Source organism: Falco cherrug, chromosome 1, assembly GCF_023634085.1.
Source record: "Falco cherrug isolate bFalChe1 chromosome 1, bFalChe1.pri, whole genome shotgun sequence".
Lineage (NCBI taxonomy): Eukaryota > Metazoa > Chordata > Aves > Falconiformes > Falconidae > Falco > Falco cherrug.
Genome location: NC_073697.1, coordinates 51253191 through 51277490, shown reverse-complemented (window position 1 = coordinate 51277490; position 24300 = coordinate 51253191). Strand labels below are relative to the sequence as shown.

The window sequence follows — 24300 nt, the reverse complement described above, 5'->3', positions numbered from 1 at the left end:
TACACTTAACCTTGCCTCAGATACATACATGCATTAAGAATATCAGTAGTATCTGTGACAGACAGAAATGTCTCCAAGTTTTCTGTAACAAGGGAGAAAATCCTGTCTTGGTTCGCTCTTCAGCAGTCTCAAGAATACGTCCATGGAACAAAAGTATTTTTTTTTTCTCTTAGCTGAAGGACAGAGCTGCATAGCTCATCATGCCCAGCTAATATATTTATGGTCGAAAGAGCTCTCCTCACCCCCAGACTTCAGGCTTACAGTGGAATCCAAGTTATGTAATGATGCTATGAACATGATATACTTTATTGTAAACTGTGCTTTAGGCAGCTGTTAATGCCAGTCTAGCTTTCTGTAGTCTGCAGCCAAAGGAAAGTTGTCTGCAGCATATGTATAGCTTCACTTCACAGCATACTTACTGTGAAGTCAATGGCATGCTGAAGTAGATGCCACAGAACCAAAGAGCCATTTGTTAAAAGTCTTAGATTTTAACATATATTTGGCATCATTTCTCTGCCTAAGAAATATATTAGTTTCCTCCCTGCTAAATTACTGTTGCGGTAGTGTCTGAAGTCTTGCACAAAGATCCAGAGACGCATTGTACTAAACTTCATGCAAGCACTGGGAAAGATGGGCTGGCTCCAAAGAGACGAAAGTCAAAGATAGCAAAGAGGTCAAAATACATGAAGGAGAAACCAAGAACTACAGTGGGAAGGGAAACAAGAGACACACACTGACCTCCCCACAACTGCTGAGCAGATCAAGAAAGAAGGATTTGAACTCAGTCTGTTGATTCATGGTCTAATCTTCTGTTGTATGCTGCTGCTTCTGACAATCTTGGCCAGGAGAGAGATGCCTTACTATTTCAATATTACCCCAAATAATCTCTTTTAAAGTTGCTCTTGTTATTCAGACCCTTAAATTTTCAGCTTCAGTTTATGCAAGTCATATGCTCCTTGGTTAACCGGAGATCATTATATTTTTCACCTAGTGTAAATGCTTTCAGTGGCATGCAGCTCAACATCCTACTCCCTGCTTAGTTTATGAACGTGCAACACTTATGCACATGATGTAGATCCAAAAATGTGCACAGTGAATTTCTATGCAGCATCTCTGATAGTGGTTCTGGTCCTGAATTGTCAGGGAAGGGAATCAATCAATCTTACTGCTTTTCCTTGGACTCTTGCTCTCATTGATCTGCAAAAAAGAACACGAGTGATCTTTAAGTTCAGACCTTCAAAAAGCTAAAGTAGTGTGGAAGGATTGCTTGGTTTTATTTAAAAGCAACACTCCTCCTAAGATGTCTTCATAGGGTGTTTACTTTTGTGAAGCAGTATGACATTGTTGACTCATATGTGCTTTTTTTTTTCTTTTATAATCTTCACATCTTTTTCTACTGAATGGCTGCCAGAAAGCAGTTCCGATTTTTTAATTATTAATTTTAATTTATTAACATTAAATGATGTTTATCAGTACTTAAATGTACCTTGACTATGAAAATACCAAATGTAGTATTATCAACTATTATAACAAGTATTATATATTAACCTCATCGCATATACTTAGAGCTTCTCCCTATACTCCTATTTATGTGCATACATTAGTGAAAGCATTGGCAACATGTATTGATTGTACTGTGGATTAGAATTCAATTATTACAGTTTGTAGAACAAAGACATAATTAAGTTCATGCAATATACAATGGCTGTAGGATAACTCTGCCTTCTTTGCAACATCTTCTAGAAAACCTGTTATCTACGCTGTGACTCTGTTTTTAATCACACTGCCAAAATATAAAACTGCATTCATAATGCACATCTTCAGTGTGGAGACCTCAAGACCCTTATGGAGTGCAGGGGCATCACCCATGCTTGCAAAGAGGTGGAGCTCAGGCATGGACACAGCTATCACCTGCATCTGAATTTCTCATCTACAGAGCCAGCTATCAGGTGCCAGACTGAATTTCCAAGTGCACAGTGACAGGCAGACTTTGTGGACAAGTGATAAGGAGTAGGTGCAAAATTTGCAGCAGATCAATGTGGACAGCACAGACATGCTATTTATCTTCCCAGAGCTCCTTAGAAAGGGCTCAAGGCACCTTCAAGGGCATTTCTTCTTACAAGAGAGAAAGTGAGCACCTCCATGGCTGAAATCCTTAGTGATCTATAAAGGATGAAGCATTTGGCGGAAAGGAGAGCCAAAGTTCTGTAATGGATCTTTGGAGGAGGAGCACTCAAAAATCCCCACAGATTTGGTAGTAGCTGGCAAAAACTGATTTCTTGCATCTAGTACTGCACAGAAATATGAAAAGGGTGTGGACAGGAAAAGATGACAGCAAGACCACAGGGCGAAAACGGAGAGTAGGAGCTGGCTGCATGTTGAGAGAAGCAGAGGGAAAAGAAGGCAAAAAAGATATTGATGTCCATTTTCTTTCAATAAAATCCCTATTTTCTACTCGATTGTTTCCATTTTACCTTACTCTGACATTGGTGTCTGTTCATTCTAGCGATAAAACTAACCCACAGTTTCTAGATCCCACTATTTAACAAGATTTTTGAACTTTGTCATTTGATTATTTGCACATTTCTATCTGATTATTAGCACATTTCTGCTGAAGTATTTGTCTGTGTGACATTCTGACCACTACATCCATCATAAAACACACCTTGGAGTAAGTGTAACAGTGGGTTTTACTCACCTGAGCTTTTTTAAAATTGAAATGCAATTCCAAAAGAGAGGCTAATCTGCATGTGTACAACCATGAGACTGCTTTAGCATCCTGCAAACACATTTGGAGAAAGCAAAATTAAACATTTAAGCATGCTGATTAAGGCATTGATTCTGCAAATACTTACTACCAGGCTTAATCCCTTTGAAATCAGGGGGACTATTCATGGTCAGAAAAACTGTGTCTGTGAGTAAACATTTGCCTCTCTCAGCCCTTGAAAGCGATTGCAGGCAGTTTTTTTCTACTAGATGGACAGTGCTCATTCAGCAGCAGTCCACAACTATGAAATGACATATATTATAATTGTGAAAATTATATAGGACTGCCCCTAATAACAGCCTGTAGTCAGTAATTGGCTCGGTGGTGAGATGAGAAGCACTTAGTCATTCTGTGAAAGGCACGCAGGAAATGCCGAGATGAACTGTCGTAATTAGACGTCTATTATTAGTATTTATTAAAACACAACTAGTTACACTGGTTGTGCATATTCTGTAGGCAGACCTTTTGAAAAACTCAGTAATCTAGCATTAGCCGTGCAATATAGGCCTTGTTTACAATAGAAAGTTTTGCTGACCTAACTATATTAGTACAGTTAAAGCTGTATACCCCTCCAGTTTAGGGGGATCTGTATCAGAATAGCTTATTTTTCCTTAGAAGGAAAACCAGCCGCAGTGTAAAACGCCTTCATACCAGTCTAACCATGCATAATTTTAAATGGTACAATTAAATGGGTTGTAAAAATTCACACAGCTCAGATAACATAGTTAAATTGGTATATGATGTATGAAGAGACTAGCCTCTATTTCACAAATAAATGTGAATCAATGAATCCCACCCCTCTTGCATGTAAGGAGGAGGAGAAGAAGAGGGAAGTGAAAATGCCCACTGTTTAGGATAGAGCCTTTTATGCCTGAGCATCTTGTGACCTAACCAGCATTTGCAACTCAGTGAAATGCAATGCATTCATTTGGCGGCTGCCTGCAAAAGTACTTGAATCAGTCTGAACTGATTCTTTGAATAGGAGTAAAGAGGGAATCACTACGGCTGGAGGGAGAAAAGCTGCTCATTTAAGAAAACAGGAAAAGGTCATAGAGGGATAAATGTTTCTGCCAGCATTAATTTTAATATAATGTTCCAGCTTCTCATCTTGAAAATTGAAGGGATTTTTCCTTGTTCTTCTAGTCAGAGAAAGTAACACATATATATGAATAAGAGACACTGCATTATGGTGGAAGCTGGTTAAGATTTTTGTTTTCCAGTGATGACTGATGAACGCCACGGCACTGGTGGACAGACGGCAGGACCAGGTGGCAGACACTGGGCTTCTGCCTGGGACCCTGCCTCTGGCCAGCTTCTCTCCCTGCATCTCAGCTTCTTCCTTTGCAAAATGAGAGAAAGTCAATTTGCAAAGCACTTTGAGAAATAACGATGACAAACAAGTGCTGTATGTTACTTGTTAGTTTCTATACCTTCTTTTCTTGTGTAATAGCCACCACTAAAGAGAGAAATTTCAGCTTTGCTTACTTATAAGGTAACTTCCTAATTTTGGATCCAAATCTAAATTCAGATTCCAAACAAAGTTCAAAGCTTCAAATTATTGAATGTGATTTTAGTTTCATGTGACATAAAATGCAAATTTTCATGGAGAATACTTCAGTAAAACACATTTTGTTCCTATTCATTATCTCAAGTATCCAAATGGACACAATTGATCTGCTCAGCCATGCTACCTCTTTTTTAAGATTCCCCTCATTATGTATTTATAGAGAAATTGCTACAAGTAATTCCATTACTGATTGCTACCAGTAATTCCATTAGGCTGAATCACTGAGTAACCTTGTTTCTGACACTATAACCAGATACATCACATGAAGTAGCAAACGGAATGCATCACGTACTGTGTGGCTGCTGAGAAGGATATACTAAAAGTTAGGAAAAGAGAAAATAGTACACGGACATTGGACCTTACAAACCAAGCCAGGATTTGAAGCCCATTGTTCCTTACTGTATCTCTACTCATATTAAACTTGGGGGGTGGGCGGTGGGGGGTGTGTAGAAAAAAAGGCTTTGGTTTGCATAATTACCTGGCATGTGACAGATCTTTCATGTAGTCTTGAATATGGAAACAAAACTATTCACATGTCAAAATATTTTCAGGACCAGAACTGATATCATATAATCATAGAATGGTTTGGGTTGGAAGGCACCTTTAAAGGTCATCTAGTCCACCCCCGCCCTGCAATGAGCAGGGACATCTTCAGCTAGATCAGGTTGCTCAGTCCCCACTCAAAATGACCTTGAAAGTTTCCAGGAATGGGGTATCCACCACCTCTCTGGGCAACCTGTTCCAGTGTTTCACCACCCTCATCATAAAAAATTTCTTCCTTATACCTACTCTGAATCCATCCTCCTTTAGTTTAAAAATCAACAGGTCCATGTCTTTCTTCAACTGAGGACTCCAGACCTGGGTGCAGTACTCCAGGTGGGGTCTCACCAGAGTGGAGCAGAGGGGCAGAATCACCTGCCTCGACCTGCTGGCCACATTTCTTTTTATGCAGCCCAGGATACAATTGGCCTTCTGGGCTCTGGGCACACTTTGCTGGCTCATGTCCAGCTTTTCATCCACCAGTACCCCCAAGTCCTTCTTGGCAGGGCTTCTCTCAACCCCTTCATCCCCCAGCCTGTACTGATACCAGGGGTTGCCCTGATCCAGGTGCAGGACCTTGCACTTGGCCTTTTTGAACCTCATGAGGTTCACATGGGCCCACTTCTGAAGCTTGTCCAGGTCCATCTGGGTGGCATCCCTTCCCTCAAGCATGTCAACCACACCACTCAGCTTGGTGTCATCTGCAAAGTTGCTTAGGGTGCACTCAATCCCACTATGTTGTTGATGAGATATTAAACAGTACTGGTCCCAGTACAGACCCCTGAGAGTCTGGACTCCATCCAGACATTGAGCTGTTGACCACCACTCTCTGGGTGCAACCATCCAGCCAATTCTTCACCCACTGAACAGTCCATCCATCAAATCCCTATCTCTCCAATTTAGAAAGAAGGATGTTGTGGGGGACCATGTCAAAGGCCTTACAGAAGTCCAGACGGATGACATCTGTAGCTCTGCCCTTGTCAACTGATAGTCACTACATCATAGAAGGCCACTAAGTTGCTCAGGCAGGACTTGCCCTTGGATATTGTCAGGTGTTCCCATGTGAGTTCCAGGCAGTGTGTTCTGTCACTCTAAGATCGAATTTGGTGTCAGTTTTACTGCTTTAGTTCTGTAAAGGATCAAATATATGTAGAGTTAAACTGGAATAAAGGAAACAGAAGCTAGTCTCAGCTGTTTGTATACTAGGCGTGGAAAAATAGGTACTGTTGCGTAATTGAAATTGTCTCTATTTCCATTTTACAGTTATCTCAATTTTGTATATGCTAGAAAAAATATGCATATTAATTACACATTTTATATTTGAAATGTTTATATTATGGTATTTGTGTTGATATAGCACAGAAACTAATCTAAAGCATACATTTCAATAACATTATTTGTCACATTATTTAATCTTTCTCATAACGGACTACTCCTTTACTTTTTTCGTATTTCCTGTATACTTGGTATATGCAAGAAATTCTTTTTATATGGCACTGAATCTTTGAATTATAATAATACACTATTTTCTGTAAGATAGAAAATTACATATGAAAATGGTTTGTCCTGCAATTCCTGGTAAATCTTTGCACTATGTAAAGGTGTAGTCTTGAATAGTGGTAACCCAGGCCACAGTGGCTTTACCAATATGAATTTTACTGAGTTGTTTGCCAGGATGCATGTCATGAAATACATGAATAGCTTTTGTTTTATTAATTCTTTTGGATATCATCCCAGCATCTTCTGGCCATTCCAAATTGTGTTTGCTGGAGATGGGTTTGAATTAATTCTCCAAATTCAATGACTTCTCTGTTCAAGGAAGTTCAGAGGCAGGCTCTGATATATTCCCTTCACTTACTAATCTCTTGACTGTGTCCCTTCATCTTGACCCATGCAGTTATCCAAACACCCTGTGAAAATTGTGAACACTTTTTAAAAAGCTCTAATTTTGCCCAGATTTATATGAAAATGAATAAACATGTATAAGTGGTTGACGAGAGCAGTCTAGGATCTTAACAAGTTGTGCTCTTCCTGTTCAATTTGTTGTAAATTGTGTATCATTCTGGCCCTAACTTAGGAAACAACTTTGACCTGTGATTAAACCCCAGTGAAATCAAGATCTCAGCACACATTTAAGGCTTAGCCTACACTTCAGTATTTAGAACAACAACTTAACAATATGCATTCCTGAAGGAGTATTTATCATGGTAAACCAGTATTTCCCTGTGATTGGGACGGAGTCATCAGGCAATCCACCAAAGGAGATCTAAGAGACCATAGGACACTGAAAAATTTATTAAATAACACTGATACAACTTAAATACTCAGCTTTTGTGAGGTCTGATGTAGTAGGTTTGGTAGCTCCACCCTTTCCATACCCTGCAGGTGACTCTTGGCATTATCTCAGTGCTCCACAACCCACACTCCCTTATCATTCACCTTTCAAGAATTTAGTCAGTCTCTTGAAAAACACATGGAAATTATGTACACTTATACTGACAAATGCAGAGACGTACCATTCAACACTCCTATCTGTAAAAACCAGTATAATTTATAGACATGAAAATATATTAGCATATACATGTATATTTATGGATTTCTGTTTTTACTTTTATGAACCTGTGCAACAATCTTGGCAACACCAGTATTTTCTTCTTCCCAGGGGAGTAAGGGATTTGTCTATGTTAATCAGGTAAACATATGTTCACCTCTGTATAGAATCTTCTCTGATTTTGTTAAACTGAAAAAGTGGCTGCATCATTGTTATTCTGTGCTTTCTAGAAGTCCACAACCGAACTGTGAACATGCTGGAGGCGGGGAACTATTAGAACCTTACCTATATGCTATACCTTGTTGAAGTGTGGCAGAACTCATATGGTCCTTCCCCAGCACCCTTCCAGGCATTGGGGCTTACAGAGTACGTTCCCTTCTGGAAAATTAAATGTACCCCATATTGTTTAACTAATGCTTTATCTTCAAAAGCAGGTTTTCCAATACAATATAAATAAAAATATAAATATTCTGCTGTGACTTCTTGTGCTCTCCCTTGTATTGTAGTGTACAAATGGCTTTTTTGATTATCTGATGTCACGTGGAAAAGGGACCGAAAGTGAAAGTATTACTTACTTACTTCGCAAGACGAAAGCATTCATAGTTGTATGTGGTAAAACTTTCCCAAAGAGATAACTTACATTATGAAGCTTATTTTTTTTGTGGCATTATGTTAATCTCTTACTGAGACATTTAGCCACTGCAAACATGAACTAATATTATCTGCAAATATGATACACTACTGTGGGTGTTTTGCAAGCCAAATACAGCCCACAAGACAATTCCTTTTGTACCATCATTACCAGCTCATACAATATTGGAGTGGAGATGAAAGGAAATAACTAAGGAGGTGCATGAATCTCAGCAGAAGTTGCTGCTTCCACATGAAGAAGTGGTTTGCCATCACTTGGCAAGCAGAGATGGGTGTATTTGTCCAGCAACAGCTCCAGGGTTTAAAAAGTGGAGAATGCAAGTGCATGATCCTCTGATAAACCTTCTCAGCTCCTTCTGGGAATGGGTTGCTGCTGCAATAATATTATCACAAGACCCTGTCCGTAGAGAGTTCTGCTGCTGTGTGTGAGTGCAGAAATGTGTCGGTATAACCTCCTTATTCAGCTCTGGGAAGGCTGAGAGCCTGGTGAGACCAGTGGAAAGGCTGAGCTTCTACTCCATGGAGCAGTACCATACTGTCCGCTGCTATCTATGATGATGTACTCTTGACAGATGATAAATCATTTCAACCTCTCTAGCTGCCATAATGTTTCCATTGCAATTATAACTATGTATCTATTTATTGTGATGTTTTATCTTGTGCGTTTTAAATATGATGTATTAAAACACGGTGCACTGTAATCCAAATGCAATGAGGCAAGTAACTGTAAAAGCCAAAATTAGGATACAGAGAACAATGTATTCCAAATTAAGTGGGAACAAGATTACTTGTTAGCTGAAAATAATGAGCACCTTCAGTGCCTCATGTGCATGCAAATAATAGGTGTGCCAAACGAATATAGTATCAGCTGACATTACAAAACCTACCACCATGAAAAACAAGAGGAGTGCACTGGAGAACCTAATCATTACAGAATTAAAAGAAAATCCCCCCAAATCAATGTCACAAGCAAAGTAAGTACGCTGATCTAATGTGCCAATGCATAAACTCAAGGCCTGGCTGCCCCGGATGAGACCTGCCCCGGGTGAACCCCTGAAATGGGATGGTGAGCCAAAAAATGGAATGCAGTTAAAACGTTCTCTGTATCTTTGGGTGAAAAAAAGATGTAACAAGTCATAGAAGCTTGTTATTGTCTTATTTAACTGTAGAAAGCAGAATAGTTGATGCAAACAATCACACGTTCAAAATTTGAGACCAATCACAGAAAAATGTAAGCATTTATCATTCACTTTGGATAAGACCACTAACAGGAGTGAAATCAGGCAGTTATTAAATTTCAGATGAGCTATTGCTAAGGTTTTCTTTGTAACACAAATGGGGCAGTACTTTTAAAGTACATTTAAAGTACTTTTTCCTACCACTAGCTCGTGTAACAGTTTTCAAAACTCCCTTGTCACAAATAATGACAAGCACTGACTGTCTAGAAAAGTCAGTTAATGAGTTTGCTGAAAAGAAACTGCAGCTGAATATCTCAGTTTAGCTGCAAGATACATTACCAGACAGTTGGTGGTAAATCTATGAAACAAGGAACATGAATACTAGTGTCATATATATGGTTAACTTCATTCACAGAAGAAATACTGCACAGACACATAGTAAATACATCAAATATCTCAAGAAGCTGAATCCAAACTATGGGAATTTACCCCTCATTCAAAAGTGGGGTGACTGTAAGCAGGGAAGCTGCCGCCTTTTCCAAATGTGTACGTCTTGAAGATGAGAGAGCAAATAACACATTTCGGTTATAAGAGCCTATCTCTGCTCAATGGTCTTCCTACCAGCTTTGTAATAGCTCCAGTCTGCATGGTGCCTAAAATCCGAGAGAGCTATTCAGGTCACCTATTATCCATGGAAGAGCTTAAAATTTACTAGCATTTCCATGTTGGACTGAAAATTTTTCTACAAAGACGCACACACCCCCCTAAAAAGTATCCCAAACTGAACTCTTAAAGCTGTAATTGAGAACTAAGCACCTCAACTCATCCCCAGAGAGCCCATTTCCATACATAGCATCCATGAATAGCACTGAATTGAGCTCAAAATTCATTTAGTACTCACAGCTGACATCAGCGCACTCACCCCACCTGTGGAGCGAGCTCTTCCAGAAGACTGCTCTAACCAGCATTATAGCAAATAGCTTAGGATGAGGTCCATATCCTCCCTCCTCTTGACTCTTAGCAACACACTCATGAGATACAGTATTTGCATTTTGCATTAGAGTTGGGTAAACTGCACACATATAAATGGAAATACGGTTTGAATTCCAAGACTTTTAGACTTTTTATTTCAAACGGGTATCTTCAGCAACAAGATAGAGGGAGTTTGGGTCTGGTTTTATATTATTCTTGGTTCTGCCCTTCCTTTCTGAACAGTAACCTAGTTGCACCAAGAGGTATAGAGAGTGGCCTGTATCTTAGGGCATTCTACCATTTGCTTATTCCTTCAGAAAATCAGAAACAGTGGGTTCAGCTTATGCAAGATTGAAAAGGTCCTAGAAGAAACATTTCTGTCTTCCAAGACAAATGCACAAATCAACAGATTACTGTGCACAGGGCTGCCACAGCTACATCCTCCACTAGTACCTGCACGCTCTGAAGACACAGAACAGGATTTTGAACTCTGAAGTTATGTTTACAGTGGCATTAAACCAAGACCAGCACATAGGCTTTAACACAGGACTAGACAGTACTTAACTGTGAGGCCACTTGACCAATAACAACTGCCTAGCATCATCTGGATATAGCACAGGCCAAGAACCTTCCCCGATAGGAGATCTGGATGCAGCAGCCCTCAGTGATCTGTAGTTGTGGCCCAAACCTACCATCTCATATTCTCCTCTGATACACCACCTTGTGTAGCTTGATTAGCTTGGTCTTTAGTGCCTCCTCCTTGTATTATCCGATCACAGTAGGTTCATGATTTAGTTCTACCTGGGCCTACAAACAGCCTCAGAGAAAAGGAGTGTTGTTTTCTCAGGGAAAATTACCTCTGTCTTCCCTACACCTGGAAAAGCTGGCTGGGTGTAGGCATTTAACCGTTCCTTTGTTTCACGACCTCTTCAACTGTCGAAATGTGTGAGGGTTTTTAACATCAAGCCAGCAATTTTCATTCTGCCAGTTAAAGCTATGACTGCTTTTTTTGTCTCTTGACAGTTGATACTGATACAGTATCAAACTCAAAAGACACACCTATTTCAACACAAATTCCTAATGAAACCAGGAAACAAGTAGTTTTCATCTCAACAGAGATAACTAGCTTGAGAGAAAACACCTTTATAATATCAATACATAAAGTGGGCTTGCAAAGTGAGATCGTTTTTTCCCCATTAACAAGTCCCAGTGAGTAACTCTTCAAATGAGGGTCTATATATCACTCAATTAGAATTGCAAGCCAAAGTATCACGAAAAATACTTTAGAGAGTGTATCAGTGTAGTTGCAAAGTATTGAAATATTAGCTGCTTCTTGAAAGAAAAGTATCCCTTCTTCCTCTTGTGCTGCTCAATGCTTTCTATTTCAGGCTGACAGCCCTGTAGTCAATCACGTTAGCTAGACATCTCTCCTTAGCGCAGTTACAGGTTTGGAAATGCAGGTACCAAATCTTGGCATGTATTTCCAAACATTTTTTTTCTAAGATGAAAATAGGGTGTTTTTGTTGTTGTTGGGATTCAATACCCATTTTCAAATGCTGCTTTTGTCGAACTTGACCTTTTTTTCCTATTCTATATCAACTCTGTCATGGCTGCTGGTGTTAATCAGCCACTCTTAAACTCTTAACAGTTCTTTGATACCTATGGAATTAGCTGTTTTTAATGGTAGCACTTCCCAGCTTATCAGTTCTATCAGAAAGACAAAACAGTTACACACACAAAAATATACAGAACATGAGTTTATTACAGCCTGTAATTCATGCCTACAGATTCTCTTACCTGCCACAGCTTTCAAAACAGGTATTTCTTTTCTTTCTTTTTTTTTTTTTTTAAAGTATCTTAAAACATGCACTCTTTTTGCTTTGCAGTTTTTTGCCATGGGAACAGATAAGAAAGTTTTTTTGATCAGTCAAAACATAATGTCAAAGTGCCAGGACCATAAGCCATTAATACACAAAGGTTCTTTTCTTTTACTAGGGTCTGCAACAGAATATCATGTTAAGAAAACACTGATACATTGGATGAAAAGAATAACACCTTTGATGAATTACCTTAAGAACTCAATACATTTTCATGTGCTTCTTTTACTTTTTGTTTCATATAGATCATTAATAAAGATGGAATGACTCTTTTAGTATATTCAATCCAAAATCTGTGGCCAGATCATCAGCTAGTATAATGCTATCAACTCTGTTCTCTGCATTTTCACTGACTGAGAATATGACCACGATCTGAAAAAAAACCCCACTCAAACCCAAAAACGTTTGGTGGAATTATTGTGGAACAATAATTGTATTTCTGACAAGTAAGGCAAGGATTGGATGCTGATGCTGCAGGCTACTCAAGGATGGTTAATTGTATTCATGAACTATTTGTAAGACAGCAAGCTGCCAAAACCTCAAACATTTCCAACATAGTAATTCTGGAATGCTGTAGTAAATAGGAAAAAACAGATGTCATAATGTGTTTCATCTAGTTTAAAATTTAACATGTAATTAACTTAATGGCTTGACAATAGCTGATGTAGCAAAAAAAAAATGCAATTAAATTAGTACCTCATTATGACATCAAATTGTTTTACATATGCATTACAAAAAAAAAAATGAGATTTTGAGACATTAGTATATTTTACAGTGACTAACTGTCCTTAAAATGCTATTGCATGTAATACATGTTTTGTATTTCATCACTTGTGGAAATTATTTCATTTTTATAACACTGTACTTTCTGTAGTTTTTTCATTACACCACTAGTGAAAGCTGTTCCTTGGTTTATTGTTTCAAATGCTGTATCTAGGTAATTGGACTTTTACATTCATTAAGTAGTAAAAGCTTTCACTTTCTTTATCTTTTGTACCGCTTGGCTGTTTGTCCTAAGTGGTGTAGGCAATTATTTTGGTTCTTTCACATCTTCTCTGAGTCTTTCTTACGGTACATTTCAGGTGGTCTGTTGTATGCACACAGCAGCACGTTAAGAGAGAGTCCTGTTCATGTATTATTTTGGACTTCCCAAAGGTTTCTCAAGGTATTATTAGAGTTTCCCAATTGTTAGTGCTGCAGGATGGAAAAGGGTAAGAGTACACTGAAGTAGAATGATTTAAAAAAAAATCCACAGCAGAGTCCCAAAGAAATACCAACACCAAGCCCAGACGTTTTTGTTACAGAACAGCACTGTCTGACCTGCAGTTTCTGTGAGTTTCCTGTATGTAGTTTGCGTTCAAAGAAAGCAAAAATACATTTTGAGGTTATATAGTTGTATTCAACAGAAAATAATTTTACTTTGAATTATGTAACTGATTTTTCAAGTGACTCAGATCTTCCAAACTCCCCATGCTAGTGTGTTCCTATTAAAGATATTGAAACCTGTTAGAGAGAAGTGTGCAAGGAAAGAGGTTGAACTGTGTTCTAATGCAGATCCCACTGAAATTTAATGTGACTTTCCATTCACTGCAGTAGATGAGGTCCTTGATGCTGCCAACAGTGGCTCTCTGATGCTGTGGGTATCTACAGCTTGCTTTTTCAGTGAAGGGATATTATTAGGAAAGAGGGATCAGTAAAAAGGAATCTGAAACCTGATCTAGTGCTGAGGAATGCCCTTTGAATGTGTCATTTGAACCAAATTATTACTTCTGGGAGGTGTGAACCTTTTGCATGAGTCTTTGCTCAAAACCTGAAATGGACCGTGAAAAGTAGTAAAAAAGTTATGCAAGCCCTCATGCAATTAAGCAAAGTAGTTTCAAAGAGATAATTATATACTTCTGAAGCTAAAAGCACAAGTCCATCCGTCACTCAGATGTGGTTTAGCATTCTTTTCAACACAGATCATTTAGCCTTGATTTTCCAAACAAGTGCTGTCACCGACTATGCATACCCACCTAGTTGTTCCAGCTGTGTGCAGGTTGTCACACAGGGGCAACAAACAGGGTTCTCACAGACCTCCATCTCTGAGAGCAGTTCAGAAAGGAAAAGCCACTGATTGGAGTTAGCATGCTCTATCCCTACGGCTTTTTGGAGGAAAAGTTCATTAGCTGCTTTGCATGCCAAGGGACCAGCTGTCCTTCAGCACATGGAGCAGCTCTGACTGACCAAGAGGACAAGTGGGAAATAAGCTCACAGTGGTGCCAGCACGGCATATGGTCACGTACCAGCTGTTTCTGAAATGCTTGCCAAGCAGAGATCAGAATTGTGTTGGCTGTTAGGAAAATAAAACCCAATGAAAACCAACAAGCAAACAAAAAATTCCACTGTTGGGATTCCTGAGATCTGACCACAAAACGAGAACTGTCAATTTGAAATGTCACACAGCAACTACGTGAATATTCAGAATAATCTGTCATTGGCTTGCATGCTCTGATCATTAGGAGAACACCGATGTTCTGAGCATCTGTCCCTTCCACAGAGCTTTCAGAGAAAAAATGTTTACAGAAAGGGTGAAATAAGGTAAGCGGATTCATATTGGTGATATAAATCATTAATAGATTGAGAATGTGTTCAGAAGACTGAATGGAGATCGATTTAATCGGTACCAATTGTTATTACAGACAAACCCCAGGTGTCCCACATTTTACTATATTTTATTTCTGCCTTGAAAAGGGGAATTCAAATTCTGAGCTCATGAACAAAAGATTTGATTGTGATTGGTGCGAGTCGTATTACAGTGTTGGTGAAACGCTTCTGATAAACCAGTGAAATGACTCAGCAGAAAAGAGTCAGCAGGATTTTTCCCCCAAAGCTTTTCAATTTCAGCTTTTCACAACAAGAAAATAACTTGAACAGTAATTAAATGGTTCAGAGAACAACGCTGTTCTTTTACCATGGGGTTTAAAGCATTACTTTCTCTTCAGAGCTTTTGTGCAGCACTCCTTCAAGGTTTGGAGAAAGCTGCACTGATTAACTGCATGTTCATACAACATCAATTACTGCCTTAGCAGCTTTTAAGAGAATGTCAGTAGCTCATGTAGCTACACAACTCTGCATATTTAACTTTTGGCTAGCCTAGATCAAATTTATGACTAATTAGGTGCTAAGGATGTTCAGAAAAGGCGAACCCCAGCTAAAACAAAAATACGAGTAATGCTGCTCCTGTATCAGGAAATTTCTGAGTATATAAGCTGGGAGGCAATCGCTACTATCTTGGCTTGCAGTCCTATTTCTTACGAGATGTATTTTTATATACAGACTTAACTTGTCAAAAGGCCTAAACAGACTACATCCAGGGTGGGGGAGACCATCTTTTCAGAGATGAGCTTGATTCCGGTGACTGGAGACATTTACACAAAAGGAACAGTGTTAGCCAATGTAGATGACATACTGCCTTTTGGAATTCCAGGAGCCACACATTGAGCAGTGAATAAAAGGAAGAAAACCCTTAGGATTACACACTGACAGAAGACAGTTTGACATCTTACATGATATTGACTTTCCTTAGACCTGTATGCGTTCATGTATTTGAGAAATGTGAGGTGCCCAGTGTACGCTCAAAAGGGCGTTATTATTTTCCCAATTAAGAAGCCTAATTAGTACTTTGGTGTGTCTTGTCATATTTTCAGTCTTACAGTGGCCCATTTTCACCCATCTACTATGCTAAAAACGTTACTCTTTCATTACTCTACGTTCATGTAAACAGTTCTGATCAAGCTGGCATTTAATCAATCAGAATAAATTTTTCCTGCCTCCTGAGGAGCTCACCTACTAAACCCGACTTTCAATGGCATCAGTCTTCTAAAACACGACTTTCCTTCCAGACGGGCTTTCATTTAACAGCGAAATAAAGTTTATTTGCTAACCCTGCCCTCTGAGTCGTTAAGGATTTCAAAAGGACCTCACATTACAAACACCGCTACACTCCACCATTATCCCCCATTTCCTCCTTCGCATTCCCGCCCCGGCCCTGGGTGTTTCCCTCTCGCCGTACCACGCAGCCAGCCCTCCCGAGGGGCGCAGGCGGCTCCCGGCAGCTGGCTGAGGGAGCCCAGCCCAGGCCAGGCCGAGGGCCGCCGCCCGCCTCCCGCCGGCCCCCAGAGGCGCTCTGCCCGCCGGCCGGCCGGTGACTTTCAAACGCCTCACCCGCCCCTGTTCGCCTCATGCGCCCGTCGGACAGCGCGGCGCTCTGCCGCCGGGCGGGGCGGGCCGAGGCTGTACAACCAGGGCCGAGGAGTACTTCCCCTCCTCCTCCTCCTCCTCCCTCTCCTCCCTCCTCCTTCCTCCTCCTCCTCCCTCCCGCTCTTCCTGCGCGGCGGCCTGCCATGGAGCCGGCTCGCTGCCGCCCGGCCACTACCGGCCGGGGCCGGAGGGGCCGGGCTTGCCTGCCGACGCGGTGGAGAGCTCGGCCCGCGCCCCACAGCCCCGCCGCGCCACACAGGCACCCCGGCGCGGCCCCGCAGCCCGGCCCGCGCACGCCTGGGCGGCGGGATCCGGGCCGCCCTCTAGGCGGAAGGATACGGGGAGGAGCCTGCGGCGCGGTCCGCCGGGGCGCTGAGTCCTGTTGCCGGGTGACGGAGCGGCCGGCCCCCCTCCCTTCCCGTGGCGCTGGGAGCCGCCGCTGCCGCCGCCGGTTTACGTAACACCTCCCAGGGCAGGTCCCGGCTCCGTCCCGCCCGCCTCACTCGGGGACGGCAGCAGCGGGACGGAGTCCGCCGCCTCCTCCGGCTGCCAGAGGCCCCAGGGCCCCGCTCTGCGCCGCCACGGCAGGTAAATACCCGCCGCGGGCCCGGGGAGCAGAGGGAGGGGCAGGGCTGGAGGGAGGGCGGCTGCCGCCCTCCCCGTGGCAACGGGAGGACGGAGCCGGGAGGCAGCGGCAGCCACCGCGCAGCCCACCCCCCCCTATCCCCCCCACCCCCCTTCCTTCCCGCCTCTGCTCTGAGCGACGGGCGGACTCGACCCCCGGGGAGCGCCGGGCCGGCGGCTCGGGGCCCGGCCGAGGAGGCCCGCGCCGGCCCGCTCATCTCTCCCCTCCGCTAACAGCCCGTGAAGAGGAGGAGTTGCGGGGCCGGGCCTGGCCGGCGCTGGGAGGACGGTTTCCCGGGACGGCGCGTCCCGCTTCTTGGCGGCGCCTGCCGCAGCGCGGCGGGAGCGTGCCGGGGAGGCCGGGGGCTGGGCCGGCGGGAGAGCGGAGGAAGCGCGGCGACGCGGGGAGAGGGGCCGGGGAGGGGGTGACAGGGAGCGCGAGGGGCCGGGCGGGGGGGCTGGCCGCAGGCCGGCGGCGAGGCAGGGCTCGGGGGCGGGGCCGGGGGCCCGGCCGGGGTGCCCCCGTCCGAGCGCCAGCCTGGGAGCGGAGCCTTCCCGGCCTCCCCCCCCCCTCCCCCCCTGCTCCTCCATCCCGGCCCGGCCCCTGGGCTCCCGGCGCCAGGTGAGCGGCTTGCCCGGGAGGTCGGGGGGAGGTGCCGGCCTGGGGTGGGAGCCGGGGCTCTGGGCCTTCGGGCCGGGTCACGCGCGGGAGGAGAGGAGGAGGGAGGCGAAGGCGGCCCCAGCACCCACCCGCCGCGGGTGCCGGCCTGCGCCCATGTCACCCGCCGCAGTGGAAGGGAGAGCGGAGGATGCGGCGCTTCGGGTCAGGGTAGCGCCAACCTGAGCCGGGCGGCCCCTTCCCTGCCCAGCCTGACCGTGGGGCTGAAGTGACAGGGCTTCCCGCACCCCCCGGGCTGCTGCCATGCCCCGCTGGTGCGCGGGTATGGCTCACGCCGTGACCTTTCATCCTGTGCGTAATTATACAAAGCGCAGACAGCGGCTGGTGACCGGTGAGGAGGAGCTGGGAGATGGGTCTAAATGCCTCGGATTGGGATAGATGGAATCCGCCACTGGCTTAGCTGCGGCGTTCCGGGGTTACCCTGGGGCCCGATCTGGTGGGACTCGCTCCCCTCCTTTTTTTTTTTTTCCTTTTTTTTTTCCTTTTTTTTTTCTTTTTTTTTTCTTTTTTCTTTTTTCTTTCCAACAGCATTGTCCTTTAGGGGCCTATGGAAGGCAAAAGGCGGATAGAAAGGCTAGGGCTGCTGCTGTTTCAGGAGGAGGAGCTGGGCTGATAGGAGACTGACGGGAGCCGCATCCTATGGCCGCTCGGAGCTGCGCGCCGCCTGGGCGGGCGCGGCAGGGCCGCAGCCTCTCGTAGGCAGTGGGCGGGGGGGGGGGGGGGGGGGGACACGACAAGGTTTGGCGAAGGTTACAGCTGAATGCAGAAGTGACACAAACTGACACTTCGTTCCAGCAAACTCCTTTCTGTCTTCCTGCCGTGTCGTCTCGATTAAAAGTATACGTTTATTAAGTCGTGCTATTAAACTTTGAGGAAAAGCAAATGTGGGGTGTTTTTTTCTCTTTTGTCTTTGTTTTAATTACTCATTGCAGTACCTGATACTGATCTGAAGGGTGAAAATAGTAGGATTTGCTTATCCTTTCAAATAAAAGGCATGCCTGTGGTCCAGTGTTTTCTGTATATAAGTAGTCTGGGTTGTAGTTTATAGGCCTTGGGATCAGAGGACACTGTGGTATGAGTAGTTGATTTTCCTCTTGCCAACCCTTTTAAACGTTTAGGATTTTACCCTTCTGTGGCACACTGTGTATTACTTATGTGTTCCAGGAATGAGGAGGAAATCGGGGATCAGATTTAGTTTCATAGCTGTCAAAAGTGAGCTCGTGATGATTCAGTAGATAATTGTGTAAAACAAACTACTTCACTGCAGTGCTTAAAACCCAAGTATTGCAGGCTCCTCACAATCCATGGGAGTCTGAAATTGACATTTTTCTTTATTGTTGAAGACAGAAATATACTTTATGAATGTAAATGACATGGAACTTGGTTGTTAATTGACATGTAACTGTACAGATTTTATTTTGTACTAATCCTCCATCTGCTGTTTCTTGTCAGTATGGATACGCTAAAGTGGTAGTGTACAATCCCTCCCTTCTGATCAATAAAGCATATTGTATGGGTATCAAAGTCTTCTATTTCGATCATTGAGATAGAAGAGGAAATCTGGGTAACTTGAATAAAATCAGTAGTACGCTATATATTTGTAGTGTTTTACTCATTTTCAAAGACTAGGAATTTTAGGGGAAATCCCGATTTGTACACTCCATTGAAAGCATCAGCAGTTCATATCTCTGCCATATTCTGCTTAGCAGGTATTGCCATATGTACAGTAACATAACTTTGTAAGTTCATTTGTTCTGTGCACCGTGGAGGCAGTGATTCTTTGAGACCACAGTTCCTGCAAATTTGGATTGGGTACATGGCCCTCTGGCTTTTCTGCTCATCGGCAGGGGATTCGGAGGGAAAGGAAGGAGACCCAAGAGGAAAAATTGGAGGCCTTGGACTTCTCTTGTTATCTTAATATGCCTATTTCATAGTCTGCATTCCCCACTGCTTTTGTTGTTGTTGCTATTCATTATCCTTCCAAGTAAGAGAAATTCCATAGGGGTGAAATGATGTCAGCATTTTCCTTTGCTCGTTTGCTAGAGGAAGATCTGGATGCCTCTCTTAAATTCATTTTTTGTCCTTCCTGAGCATCTTGTTTCTAGGTGAATAGGGGGAATGAAGTAAGCAGAGAGGATGGTTTTATGCCTAACAGGTGAATTTTCTGTGGAATTTTATTGTGTTTTAGGCATAGTGCTGTAGAGTCAGAATAGACCTTCTATCTGCTTAGCTAGAATCCTAGCAAAATCATCTACCAGTTTGCTGCTTCTTTAAGCTTTGCGTAAGCAGCATACAAAATTTGTAATGATGGATGTTGAAAGTACTGTGCATTAAATATTTCCTTCAAAGCCATCTGAATGTTAATGTGTTCAAAATAAGAAATTTTACCGCTTTTTTTGTTGGTTTTTTTTTTAATCTGGTTTTATTTTGCAGCTTCTGAAAGACCCTTATTTCTTGTTATTCCATTGCAGCTTGTTTTTCTTCTTTCTTAAGACATGCATTCATGGCATAGGTTTCATACCTATCTGGTAGACTGATAATGTGAAGCCTCTAAAATCATATAATGGTAGGAACAACCAATAGCTAATAACTAAAAATAATAATTTATTCCTAGAATAAGATGAGTAAGAATGTCTGGTAAAGCAGAATGTGATGAAGACAGCATGAACTTAGAATTCCTGTAGGCTAAGAGAGGTAACAGGAACTCTCCCAAGTTATCTGCACTGCTAGTGGAGCTTGGAATACAAATGATCTTGTAGAAGCTATTTAATATGCTCTGTTTATTGGGATAATTTCTTCTGTATTGTGGAACAGAGATTGGAATCCTTCATTTAGTCCAAGAACAGTGACAGGCTGGTTAGGTAATTTGTAAATGTAATTAAAGAAACAAGTTGTTGTGTTGTGTTCATACCCCCAACCCCGCTCCAAGATTTTTTTCTGGGTAGAGTAAATTTCATTATAAAAATGTTTGATTGGATATTTGAATGCTCAGTTGCATTTCAGTACGCAGACAAGGAGGAAACTGGCTGATTGGAAGGAGAAGTATAGAGTATTTTCATAATTTAAAAATAATTTACCAGATTTTTATAGGCAGAAATATCAGATAACTGCAGAACTGTCAGAGTATTTTAGCAGAAAAATATCGAGGTGAGCTAGTTATAATATTTTTGCTGAAAAGCATCATGTTCTACTTTCCTGAAAGTTGGTTGGGTGCATGTGGATGCTGAGAGTTTGTGTATTTTATTGGGCCACAGTGGTGGTTGAGGTGGTGGTGGTTGGGGAAGGGTTGACTAGTTTGAACATTCAGCACAAAGATTTTATTTCACAGACTTCTTACTAGAAGTTGTTCCTCTGGCTTTATTGGAAGCTACTGAATATATTTAAATTTTAATCTGCCGTTTCCTTTATAATCTCACATGCAAGTGTTTGGATTTACCTGTATAAAACTACTCATTGTTTCTGCATCATCTGAATTCTGTTCATAACTTGGCTTCTGCATATCCACTTTGGTATCTGTCTTTTCAAGTGATTTATTTCTAAGGCAGTAGTGTGGAAATTTCGATTATAAAGTATTTTAAATGATTTTTCACAGTTGTGATATTACATGTAATAGATGAATTATGTCCTCCCAGGTTTGTGCATAGTCTGTGCTCAGGCTGGCTGTAACAATTTTTATTTTGAATATAATTTGGGGAATGTTTAAATTTCTCTTTTTCACTTCACTGAGGCAGAAATTTCAAGTATGTGGTCCATGCTAATTTTACTTTTGTCTGTAACTTTCTAGGCCTTATTCTAGAAAGGATTGCACATGAAAACTCATATCTGCAAAAAACCTTGTTAATAAATAAAAATAAATTGTTACAGGGTTCATACCGGGATAGTTCTGTATTCTTGTTGTAGCTTTTAAAAATCTTTCCCTAGTTACTATCAAATTTATATAAGGAACAAGGTCTGCTGCATAGAATACTGGACCGGGATTGAAGACACCTGCAGTGTTCTGTTGGCTCTGTCAGTCACTGAATTCAAGCAAATCGTTTTTGTCTTAATGTGCTTGTATTTAAGATGCTGTATGGAAAGGAGGAGCTTTTATGCCTTTTATATGTTATTAAGTTGTGTGAGAGTTGTTTGTTCTTGTTATGGTTTGGTTAGGTGAACCAGCTTGGTTGTAGAATTCTGAAGGGAGTCATAGTTCCATTGCAGACAAGGTTTTGCATGTGTATAGACCACGGAAGAAAGTACAGAGAGAGAAAAGAGAGTAAGAGGCTAGGAGTAGCTGAAGACCAGAGGAAGTAAAGCAACTTTTTGTAAGATTATATAGATTTAACATCAGAACAGCAGAGTTCACTTGCAAGATATATATGCTCTCTAAGGTTATTCCAGGTAGCGTTAGTTTAGTCAGGACCTAGACGGAGATAATAATAAAACATACACAGAGTGATTAAGGAAATTATTCTGGTCGTTTAGCTTGTCATATGTGCTTTTTAAGAAAATAATGTGTTTTATTAGCCTAAAGAAAAAAGGCTGCTTGAAGCATTACTAATGAACAAATCAGTAATGCGTATTGCTGCTATTGCATGAGTAATTAAATCTCTCTAAATCCTTGCAACTCTGTAGTCTGTTATTACAAACTTGAAATAAATTTGAAGACTCAGTGGCCGAGTGGGAGTGCAACATTAAAACTGCATTGAATTCGGGAAACTGGAGCATCTTGAAAGAAACAGCCAGCTTCCAGTGATTTGTCTGATTGATAACTTTACTTACAAACCTTCAGGAAAAACTACTGTTTCATGATATTTTAATTCTGGCTGAAGTTTTTGAGCTAATGACTATTACTAATTAGCTAAAGGTTGTGGTTGAGTGAATTTCTATTCTCCTGGTTTTGTCTTCTGGGGTAGAAGTTCACTCTGCTGCTTATTTCACTTAACAGTGAAATTGAATTACCTATAGTAATTTTTGCTTTATTGAATTTTTTATAGCTGCTTTGCTGGGAGTCATGTTGAATTGTGTGGAGTGACACGAGAGTTTTAAAATACTTCTGCAAGTTCAGATATTAGTCTAATTTTCATATTTATACAATTTTTTTACCAGCTTCTCTCTCTAAACAGGATATCAGCTTGAGAGAAACCTCAGGGTTCCAGTTTTTAGTAACTTTGTTCTTGAGTTGTGAAAGAAATGCCTTGGTTAACAGTAGAGTAACTTCCTTGAAGAGAAGTAATATAGTGCTGACCTGCTGTTTTTGTAAGAGGTTTTCTGGTGGTGATAGCTAAATATTTTGCATTTTAGTAAGGTAAGATTTCCAGCTGTCATTTGAAGTAGAAAACAGCAAATTTGTTATTTTAAGAGCAATATTAACCTGTCTTACCTGTTCATTTTGTAAACTTTTTTATTTTTTAAATAAGCAGTAGCATTTTTAAGCAACATACTTAATCATGAAAGTGGAGATACTATAGGGCAACAGACATCACAAATGTTTTTATGGAAAAAGAAGGAAGACAAGAGTTGTTTTCCTGGTGGTCTTACAACATCAACTGAATGCACTGAAATGCTAAAATGTATATTCTCTCATGTGAATTGTTATTGTGTTCTGTTACTCCTGCTTCTGATCTCAATTTCATAAATACATAGAATTTCATGTACCAGCACTTTGGTTAAAAATTAGATGCAGGAAAAAAGCATTTGAAACAATTTCCTTTGTAGGTCTGCCATATTTTCTTTGCTGCAATGTTGGTATCTTTTCTGCTGGTTAAGTCATGGAGCTTGCAAATTCAACTTTTCAGAACTCTTTGCGATTACTGAGCCTCTTTGTGGCTGACACATATTGTACACTTTTACACAGTTATTAATGAAGACATTGACTATATGTGACTTCCTACTGAATTTGTGATAACATCTTTTTCTTTTTATGAAAAGAGCTGTTGAAGAGATTATATAGTTAGGCAATAGTTATGTTTGGTTTTAAGCCCTTCGTGAGGCTATTTTAAGCTTTTCTAAAAGGTAGTAATTACCTCCTTGAATCACAGACCAAGTATAGAAAACTTCAATAGTAAGCATTCAGAGAAGACCTTCATACAAATTAAAGGCATTAATAAAACAAAGTAAAGTATATCGTGTGGTCATTAACTAGTTAAATGTTTATATACAGCTGGATTATTAACTTTGAAAGTATAAATAGCTGGAGAAATACCATAGCCTTCAAATGGGCAGTGGTTATTGGATCTTTGGAATTCATAATTCATCTCCTTTTCCCTCCTCAACTGAAAGATGCAATGTATGCCTAAGAATAAATTGTGTATTAATTAAAATTAATCCTATATGGTTGCACTAAAGGAGTGGCCATGGGGCTGCTTGGTGCTGCACTAGCATTCCAGCTGGTGTGAAGAGCACTGAACATGTTACCAGGGTGGTCTCACTGGTGGCCCCACATGGGGGGTGATTCCTTTTGGTGGCTGCCTGTGCCCTAGAGGGGGCTGGCAACACCTGCTGGGGCATGCTGCTGTCTGTGTCTGCACACTTGAGAAGTCGGGGAGCTGGAGGCAAGTTTATTTTAATGTATGCACACATAACTTGGTGCTCAGGCTTCCAAGCCGTTGCCATCTTGCTTGGGAAGGGAGTTCAAACACAGGCAAATAGTTGTTAGTAACAGGTAGTTTGA

At 41.7% G+C, this 24300-nt stretch overlaps 2 protein-coding genes across 2 annotated transcripts in view; one reads left to right on the top strand and one right to left on the bottom strand.

Moving 5' to 3' along the window:
- Positions 1-4994: 4994 nt before the first annotated feature.
- Positions 4995-7930, bottom strand: LOC129735227 (uncharacterized). Its single transcript, XM_055700644.1, has 3 exons — positions 7711-7930; positions 6733-6784; positions 4995-6003 (listed from the first exon to the last, which is right to left on the bottom strand). Exon 3 carries the CDS (start codon positions 5715-5717, stop codon positions 5004-5006), a length of 714 nt encoding a protein of 237 aa, XP_055556619.1. The 5' UTR covers positions 5718-6003; positions 6733-6784; positions 7711-7930; the 3' UTR covers positions 4995-5003.
- A 9285-nt stretch (positions 7931-17215) lies between these two features.
- The window catches only part of KIAA0232 (KIAA0232 ortholog), a 71692-nt gene continuing 64607 nt past the window's right edge, over positions 17216-24300 (top strand). Inside the window, exon 1 of the mRNA XM_055714201.1 lies at positions 17216-17591. The gene's annotated coding sequence lies outside the window, so the exon portion shown is untranslated. The remainder of the gene's footprint in view (positions 17592-24300) is intronic.

Coding starts and splice junctions, on each gene's coding strand:
- LOC129735227 (XM_055700644.1), bottom strand. CDS start 5,717: ATGGTTGCACCCAGAGAGTGGTGGTCAACAGCTCAATGTCTGGATGGA.